Below are 9318 nucleotides of genomic sequence, written 5' to 3' on the forward strand. Positions count from 1 at the left end.
ACAAAAACAAAGGCCGGAGCCCCGAAGCCAGGACACTGGACAGACACAAGCTAGTACAAAACTCAATGCCTGCATGGGGAGCAGCCCCCTTAGGGCACTGCAGGCTGTACAAGGTAACGAGCAAAAGGACAAACTAGGATTCTTCAAGGTTCCAAATGTCCTGAGCAGAGAGGATTGTTTATTAACCACATAAAATGCATATATAGGAAACTTCTCTATTTAGGAGCTGGTGGCCTGCACTCAGCGTCGCACAGATAAAAATAGACGACTTTCAACACAGATCTAAATACCTTCACATTTTAAAAATCTGAATTCTCTACACAAGTTTTAAGCTGACAAGATTCAAGTTCCGAGTTTTCATATATAGCTTTAACTTGTATTAAACACATGTTTATTTACAACGTGAATAGAGAATAAGGGGCTATTAAGGCCATTTTCTCATGTGAAACACTGCAAAATATGTACATAAGTACAACCTAATATAGGCAAAGGTAAGTCATTTTCTTGGTTCAACGTAATTGAGTGTGGGTTCAGGAGCAGAGAGACAGCCTGTCGCTAGCACCAAGGCCCCTGCCAGGACCATGGGTCTGTCCGCTGTGGGGCTGCTCAGGAGGCCCTGGGCCCAGAACAGCCTCCAGCTAGTCCCAGCCTCTCGATTCCATTTCCGGATTCATCCCAAGGTCAGATCCAGGGCCAGCCACCGTCGCAAGAACAAGTCACAGCAGGCCGCAAGTCAGGCCAGTTCCGATGAAGTGTGCACCAAGGGTGGAAGGGGCAGGCCAGTCCTGATGAAGTGCGCACCAAGGGCTGCCTTCCCCTTGCGCTCTGCCCTCACCTCCGGTGCCTGCTGTGCCCAGGGTGGTCCCGCTCATAGCGATGGCCCGTCCGCTCATAGGAGCGGGAGCGCTCACGTTCCCGCCGCTGCTCTCTGTAGTAATGACTTTTCTTCTTGTACTTCCCCGGATGGTCAGGCCGTTCCCTGGAGTGGCTTCTGGAGCGTGAGGAGCTGCGGCTCCGAGAGGCGGGGGGCTTCTGTGGGGGGCACTTGCAGTCCTTGGCCTTGCGGTAGCTCCGCACTTTGGAGGCCTTGTAGGGGGCACCCCGGTGTGCCTGCCTTGGCGGGGAGTCGCTGCGGCTCCGTGAGCGGCTTTGTGACTTGGATCCGCCAGATGTGGAGCCGCTCTCGCTTTTCCTGTGGGGAGGGAACCCCCACTCAGGCCCCCGGCCACTGAATATCCCTTGCCCCCACTCCCCACAGGAAGCCCACCAGCCAGCACCCACCTCCTCTTTGGAGAAGCAGATCGCGAGGGGGACCTGGAATAGCTCTGCTCACGACTCCGGCTGCGACTGCGGCTCCCTCGGCCCTTGGGCAAGCTGAGAACAGAGGTGGGTGCAGTGAGAGGCCTAGGGCAGCCACCCCCGCCCCAGCCCTCTCTCCCCACCCCACCCTGTCTGGACACTCACCCATTCACTGGGCTGTCGCCTTTGGCTCTCTTAGCACCCTCTGCTTTCCTCTTGGTACTCTTCGCCGAAAGCGGGGATGTCTTGTTCCCTTTGCCCTCTTTGGGTGATTCCGCTAACCAAATAATCGGGTCAGAAACAGCCGAGACGGGTCCCATGCTGACCCTGCCTGCCTATGCGTGGGACCAGGGCCAACAAGCCTGTCTCCCTATTTCCCCTCTGGGCCAGGGAGAGGCTTTCTGCTTAACTGAGGTGCAAACTGTAAGACTCACTGCTCCCCATGGGAGGGTTCACCAGGGTAGTCCGTGAACAAAATCACCCGATAACACTTGTCCACACCAAAGTGAGGGACACAGCTCAGGAAACTGTGTGCAAGAGTGAAAGCCCAAATCTGACCTCCGCATACATGGTGCCTTGAGCCAGGCCGGGGAGCGCTTGAAGAAACCCAGCGGAAGGGGGGTGAGAGCAGTGCCAGGAAGCAAACTCCCGTGCCTAGACACTCACCCAGCTTGGGGGCAGGGGAGAAGCCCGCCGTGTGGTCTGGAAGCTGCGTGCCAGCAGGCAGCAGGCCCTTGGCCTGAGCCTTGGCCTCCTCGATGGCATGCTTTCTCTTCTCAACTTCACCTTCCAGGAGCGCCAGATCAACCTGTGAAGCCCAAGCCATTGTCACAGCCAGCCAGGTGCTGAGCTCCAACCCAAATGCATATCATGTGAAAGAACATACAAACCTTTTTTCGAGTATAAAGCTGCAGGATTTTTAAGCAGATTTCCTGAATTTCTTCTTCAGTTGCTCCAAACAGAAGAAACCAATGGGGACGATTGGGCAAAGGGATCTGTCAACACAAAAGCATCTGTCAGCAGGGGCCCCGCCAGAGCCAAAGGTGGGCGGGAAGGCTGAGCATCTCACCTCCAGGGTGCGTGCCGCCAGGTAGATGCAGGCACAGGCAATGCTCTCAGGCTGGAACCTCACAAAGACGTCGGTGCGAAGGCTGTCGTTCATGTAATTCCTGAAAGTCAAGGGCAGAAGACTTGCAATGCCCACCACTCCGGGAGCCCTGTCTGCATCACCTACACGGTCACTAGTCCTCAAAGTGGCTACTGTCAGGGCCTAGGACTAGCCAGGCCTGCAAATCTCTAGAGTTACCGAGAAACTTTCTGGGTACTTTTTATGAATATAGGGCAGGAAAATAGGGAAATTGTTGAAAAAAAAATTTAAAAGCTGGCTGAATGTCAAACAACGTGTTGCTATGAAAGAGAACCGACTTTAACTTTACTTTTCCCTCTCCTTTTTGGCCTGCTCTCATGCAAAAGCACAATGCCTCGGAAAGATGCTGTCTACCATGTTAAAAGGTACCGGATCAGAGAAACCTAAAGGCTCAAGCTCCATAGTGCAGAGAAACGTGCAAACTCAATGAGCCGGCTGAGCAAAGAGCCCGGGAGAGCTTCTCTGAGACGCGGCGTCCACTGGCGTTCCTTCTCGAGGCGGTTCCTGCAGCCTGGCCCTTCTTCACGAGGGAGTCCACACTTGGAAAAGGGGACAGAGACGCCCTTGGGTGCATGGGGACGTCACGCAGAGGAAGGCTCAATACCCAAAGGGAAGTCCTCTTCTCAGGCTTATCAAAGAGCCGTTCCAAACTGTCCCATTGCCAACAAGGAGTCTTAAAATGAACATTCATAAAATCAGAAGCAACAAAACACTACTACAAGCTCTATCATAAATAGTACAAGTTTAAAAACTTTTATCATACTTTAGAAAATGAAATACAAAACATTCGTATTTTAGAAGTTTAAGGGTTTTAAAGCTGACTCAATTTCAACATTTTTCTTTAGGTATCTTTCTCTAAGTCTTACACTTAGATAGAGCTCATACTGATTTTTATCAATATTACAAAAACAGAAGCTGAATTCCACAAGAACAACTGGACAGGTCCTACAGTCATTGTTCCTCCGTCCCCTGCGAGAAGCGCCTTGGGTCCGGAGTAATGACTGACCCCCCACCTCCACCCATCATGGCTATGGCCCAAATCCTGGCCAAGGTGCTGCACAGACATGCTCGATTTCCTCATGATAAAGTACATTCTTGCTACTCAGGCATCAGGAGCAGTCTGAGTGACAGCACCAAGGCCTTGTCCCAGAAGATTGCAAACAAACAGTCCCAACACAGTATACACAAAATCATCGGTACTTTCATTTCTAAGAAGAAATTTCAATAGTCAAGGTGATAAATATTAATCCATTACGTTTTAAGTGCTCAGAAAAGAAAACTAAATCCTTAAAACATACATGTAACCTTATGGATATACTCTTAAATTACAATATTAAAAAGTGTCCATGAATAATTTAAAGATGCATACCTTTTACCGTAACGTGTCAATTTTTAGTTGCTGAAAAGAGCAACTTTTGAACTTCTAAAAATAAATGCCACAATCCCACACTAAAGTGTGAATCCCCATCAGCCAATTGTTAAAGCTCTCTAGAGAATTTGGTTGGAAGACTAAGGTACTGCATCTTTATTGCACGGTACAGCAGTTTTAAAGGGACAAAATTCAAATCAAGACAGTTATCAACTCTAATCGATACAATTACCAAAGCATGACAGGATTAACAAGAAGCACAATCGTCAGAGAACCACAGCAGCTGTGCGCCAGCACTAGACTATCGTGCGCATACCACCATCTAGAGCCTTCGGTGGAGAGCCTGCGCGGGATGGCTGAGGACGGCCGCTGTCCCTGCACCAAAGCGCTTGGACAGTAGAGGAGAAGTCTTAGTCACTTACCCTCAGAGGCTACCCTTCGATTGAAAGAGTACAGAAAAGAAAAGTCAAAATAGGTTCTCTACTAGACAGGGCATAGCACCAGACAATTCAGGCAGCAAAACCATGACCCTTACAGACTTAGCTCCCTGGAAAATGGCCGCAAAGTGCCCAGAGCTACACTATCTCTCCAGAGTGGGTCCAGCCCACACTGGAAACCGTCTGTTCCCAGAACCTCGGAAGAGCATGGATCCCGCCCTCCAAAGCTCGCTAACAGAGGCCCATACCACGCCGCCTCAGGAGACGGGACACTAGTCCCCACGCAAGGCGACTGTCCCCGTGAAAAGTCCCCTGGCTGTGCTTGTCAGGAAATGGGCAGGGTGCAGGCCACCTTACCGTTCCAGCAGTGCCTGACAGCGGCTGGGATTCACATACTTATAGAACTCCAGCCCACAACCAAGTCAGTCATGGGACCGACTCCCCACTGCCCTGGAGCCTCACACCAACACTCTCCTGCACTGCCCTGCTGCGCCCTTAAAACAAGGAAGGTCAACTCACCATGACGTCTGGACCAGGTGTTGGTTACGCTCACACTCTAACACCTGAAGGTACATAACGATTATCTGGAAGATACGGGTCAGGCAGTTATTACTGAGAACCTTGAGAAAGTGGAATTCAGATCTTGAGGGTGTCCATGCAGCAATTAAGAGCCTCATGCTAGATCCCAGTGGCTCCTGGTCACATGCCCAGCGTTGCATAGCTGGAGGGTCTCTGGCTGAGGCCCCGGCTACCCGCTCTGGCAGTTTGGCGGTATACAAGCGTGGAAGGAACAGGCTGATTTTCGTTCTCGTCTCCGACAGCTTTCCATCAGCGTGCTTAGCCTGCCCTAGTATCTGCACACCAGGCACTAACTTAAACATGACGTGAAAACTTTTGGCTCATGAGAAAAGCTCTGACTTTCAAGTAATTCACAAAAAAACGTAGTGTGGCCCGCTTCCTTCTGCAGTGCCAGGGATGAAACTCGGAGCCTAACATGCAAAATCACTGAGCCACATTCCAGCCCCACAGCAAGAATCTGACCATAAGAAAGTTAAATGAGGGGCCAGAGTGGGTTGGGCATTTGCCTTGCAAGCAGCCGACCCAGGTTCTATCCCTGACATCCCACATGGTCCCCCAAGCATCACCAGGAGTGATTCCTGAGTGTAGAACCAGAGGTAAACCCTAAGCATCGAGAGCAACCCGAAAGAAAGAAAAGATAAAGAGTCAAACAAGAAAATACGCAAGAAAGCCCAGATAAAAGGGATTTCCTTACTAGAGGCACGGAGAGCAGTTTGGGTACCCGAGATGTTCAAGGATTACTCCTGATTCTACACTCAGAAATTAGCTCAGCAGCTGCGTGCAAGGCAAGCGCCCTCCCTGCTGTACTATCTCTGCAGCCCCAAAGAGCAGTTTCTTTTTAAGGAGAGTTTTGTGTTTAAAGTGTCAGAAGTATTTAGTGCAGGAGAGAAACCATGCTCCCTCTTTAGCTAACACATGTCACAAAACTGCTTCATTCACTCCCAAGTAAAAGGGTTCAAAATAGTTCCAATTCCCCTTAAGCTGAAGTTTGTTATTAGTAACGTTAAGTAGCTGAGGATGAAAACTGTAAACAGATTCTGTTCTAAGTTCATAACTGTTTTTCAAAGACCAAAGTAAAAGATGCCATTTCAAAACCTAAAATCCAATAAAAATGAACAGACCAAAAAAATGTGCAACAGACAATACAAGGCTCATCCCTTCCAGGTTAAAAACATCAGGTGACACGGTGAGTCCACTTCAGAGCGGTCAGTCCTGTGTACAGAGAAAGCTACAGCCCCACCCACCAGAGGTGGCGCTGGGGCAGGGGCTCATACCCACCTTGTGAGGGTGCTTCACGTGGACACAGAAACCCAATTCTTTGAGAACTCGTCTCTCGGCCTTTATGATCTGGTTCTTTAGGTTAACATAATCTTGGTCTAGCAGCAGAGGCACCGGTTTCCTAGAAGAGAAACCCAGGGCTGTGAAACCCGCCAATGCCTTCCCAAGGCAGGGCTCTACCACAAACACCACCACATGGAAAATCTGTGTCTCTCATCCAGCACTCACGGGCCTACTCCGTGCATGCTGAACAGCAGGGGAGTGGATGGCGGACAACCAAGGGAAACCAGGGGCCAATGGAAGCACAACACTTAAACCCACGGCAGGCTGCTCCCCAAGGCCGAGCACCCTCCATCAGCTATACGAGGACCACGCGCGGCCACAGGGCCTTGGCGAGGGCTGAGCAATCAGCCCCCGTGGCGAGGCAGTATGCTACTGCTGAACAGTCCCACGGGGACCATCCCACCCCAAACGGACAAGGAAAGGCTCAGAGCACAGCTCAGGTTCAGAGACGGATGGAGGCGGGCACACCCGAGACGCACCTTTTCTCTCGCAGGTGTCGGAGGCGGTGAAAGACGTTGATCACGTCCCGGATGCGCCTGGGCGCCTCTTCGATCTTGGAGGCCAGGTGAACGCAGGCCATCGACACGTGCTGCGGAATGGTCGGGCTCAGGGTGACCCTAGCTCGGGGCTCCCGGGCCCTGGAGCACGTGCCCGGCCGCCCCCCCGGCCCACTCACCTCCATGGAGTGCTTCACGAAAGACTTGGTGTAGAAGAAGCGCTGGAACAACACCTGCCCGGTCGCCATCGCCACCTGCAAGACACCGGTCCGCGCCGCTCACCAGCGTCTCCACCCGAGCCGGACGCTGTTCCCCGCATCCCCGGAAGGGACCTCCCGGCCCCGTCGGCTGAGGGCGGGTGGGCGTTGGGCGAGGGTGGGTCGGGGTGGAGGGGAACGAGGTCGGCGGGGAGCGGGCGGGGGGGCGGGCGGCGGGGAGCAGGCGGGGGGGGGGGGGGCGACAGGGGGGGGAAGCCCGCCCCGCCCCGCCCCGCCCCCACAAAGGCGGCGGCCCTCACCTGCGGCAGGCGCAGCAGGATGCCCGCCGCCTGGATGAGCTCGCAGCCCACCACGCGGAGGTCGGTCTCGGTGTCGGTGTCGAGGCCGCTCGACATGGACGGCGTGAAGCGCAGCTTGTCGTCGGGCAGGAGGCAGTTCTCCAAGGTGATGAGCACCCCGGAGTACAGCCGGTCCCCGATGAGCACCCCCTGCGAGCCCGGCGCTGCGCTGCCCGAGGCCGGAGCCGCGGCCGCCGCCACGGGGAGCACGGGGCCCGGAGCGCCCGTCCCGGCAGCCCCAGCCGCCGCTGCCGCCGCCATTTTGTGCCGCCGAGTCCCTCTCGGCTCCTTCCCGGCAGGGCGGCTCCTCGAGACGCCTGACGCCCGGCGCGCCCCGCCCCTCCCGAGCCATTGGCTCCGTTGGCGGACGACCCGGCGTCGCCGTGTGGCGATTGGCTAAGGGGCCTGCCTGTCTGTGTTGCGCCCGCGGCCACGGCCGGAACCCTGAGCGGGCGGAGGCGGGCTCGTTACCCAGGGATCCCCGCGGCGCAGGCGCGAGGCGGCTGCCAGAGCTCCGACCCGGAAGAAGTCGGCGGCGGCCCGCAGCCGAACCGGAAGGGGTCGGCTCCCGTCGCTCAGCGAGCTTAAGCTCGGTCCCCAGCTCTCGCGGCGTCCGCTCCCCTCAGCGGCCCCACGCTCTCAGAAAATCCTCGGGGATTTGCGGGTCCCAGCGGCCGTGTGGCCTCCGGCCTCGTCCCGCCAGCAGGGTGTCCACGAGGCTTCGGGGCAGGCTGGGGTCGCGGGGACCGTGGGGGAGTTGGTAGGACAAAGGGCCTGAGCTCGCCCGCGTTCGTGTGCCGGCGCGAGGCAGCTGCGGGGACCACACAGAACCCCCGGGGCGCCGGCGGCCTCGGGGACGGGCGAGGACTGGGCGGCTACTTGTTTCCTAAAACCTGAGTGAAGCTGTGAAACCTCCTTTTTCTGAGCCTGTACAGCAGATAATCTGTATCCACGCCGCTCCGCTTCAGCTGTCATTGCCACAGCTGCCGGTTGTCAGACCTTAACTTACCTGTACTTTGTGCCTCCGCCTGCTGTGGTCTCAGTATGCGGAACTCCGAGGTCTGCCCCCCTTCGCCTAGCTTTCCACCTCAGCTCTACAAACGTGCCGCGAGAGTGCTTGCTCCAGTTGACGAGGCACGAAAAGCGATGAAAGGGCCTCCCTTCTGACTTCCTCTTCATCTGGGAGTGGGATTTTCCTCTTCCCGTGGAGGCCCAGGGGACCCCTGCGCTTTGGGATCCACTGGGGTCTATTACCATTCGGCCATTTGCCCAGGAAGGACACGGTGGTGTCCCCCAAAGGCAGCACCCCAGAGAAGCCCTTCTGTAGAAGGCCAGAGAAGGACTGGAGCAATAGCACAGCGGGTAGGGCTTTTGCCTTGCACGTAGCTGACCCAGGTTCAATTCCCAGCATCCCATATAGTCCCCTGAGCACCACCAGGAGTGACCTAAAAAGCAAAAAAAAAGCCAGAGAAATCTCACTCCTGAGAATGGGAGGACGCCACAGAATGCTTCCCCATCAGCCAGGATGATCTTGGAAGTCAGAACTGTTTTGTTTTGACTGATATGGCTGTATGTCTGAAGTTGTGACTGTGAGAGGGTAGAAGACAGGCTCACGGATCCTCTGTGGATCCTAATTTGCGTTTCCATTTATAAACTCAGGGATCAGTGGGCGTTTCCAAATAGCCTGCTGTTGGGAACTGGAAGCAGGATCTATACACTCAGCCCTATGCCAGGGCAGCCGTAAGAGTTGGAGAGTACTCAGCCAGATGGGCATCTGCATGAAGAGACCCCTGGATCTCTTTTCTGGTTCTCCTGTGACACCATTCAAGGAGTGAAGCACGTACAATTTCCCCATGTGGTCCAGTCAGTCTAAGGCCCATCCCACAGCCTTGGAGGTGATGCTCCACAACTTCAAGGTTGGCTTCTCCCGAGACTAGGAGGTCAAAATGAAGCCCCAGACCCTTCAAACCTTCTGCCAGCTGATGTGGCCAGCCATAAGGGTCCATTGGCCAATAGAACAACCTGAATGTTTTGACTTTCCCATGTGCTGGACACTTGTTCTGGCAGACCTGGACATCTCAGTTAAATTCCTT

At 54.5% G+C, this 9318-nt stretch overlaps 1 protein-coding gene across 4 annotated transcripts; it reads right to left on the reverse strand.

Moving 5' to 3' along the window:
- Window positions 1–149: 149 nt before the first annotated feature.
- On the reverse strand, window positions 150–8657 carry CCNL2 (cyclin L2). Of its 4 annotated transcripts, XM_055140954.1 has the most exons (11): window positions 7187–8650; window positions 6849–6923; window positions 6652–6761; window positions 6110–6230; window positions 4772–4836; window positions 2369–2468; window positions 2190–2294; window positions 1966–2107; window positions 1465–1576; window positions 1282–1374; window positions 150–1192 (listed from the first exon to the last, which is right to left on the reverse strand). In XM_055140954.1, the coding sequence occupies exons 1-11, from the start codon at window positions 7484–7486 to the stop codon at window positions 832–834; spliced, it is 1584 nt and encodes a 527-aa protein (XP_054996929.1). In that variant the 5' UTR covers window positions 7487–8650; the 3' UTR covers window positions 150–831. The 4 variants fall into 4 exon arrangements, 3 of the variants coding, with proteins under 3 accessions (XP_054996929.1, XP_054996930.1, XP_054996931.1); XM_055140955.1 differs by lacking the exons at window positions 4772–4836; window positions 6110–6230; window positions 6652–6761; window positions 6849–6923; window positions 7187–8650 and adding an exon at window positions 4132–4234; XR_008630364.1 differs by lacking the exons at window positions 150–1192; window positions 1282–1374; window positions 1465–1576; window positions 1966–2107; window positions 2190–2294 and adding an exon at window positions 4132–4251 and having other exon boundaries at window positions 7187–8657.
- Window positions 8658–9318: the final 661 nt, after the last annotated feature.

Source organism: Sorex araneus, chromosome 5 (assembly GCF_027595985.1).
Source record: "Sorex araneus isolate mSorAra2 chromosome 5, mSorAra2.pri, whole genome shotgun sequence".
NCBI lineage: Eukaryota > Metazoa > Chordata > Mammalia > Eulipotyphla > Soricidae > Sorex > Sorex araneus.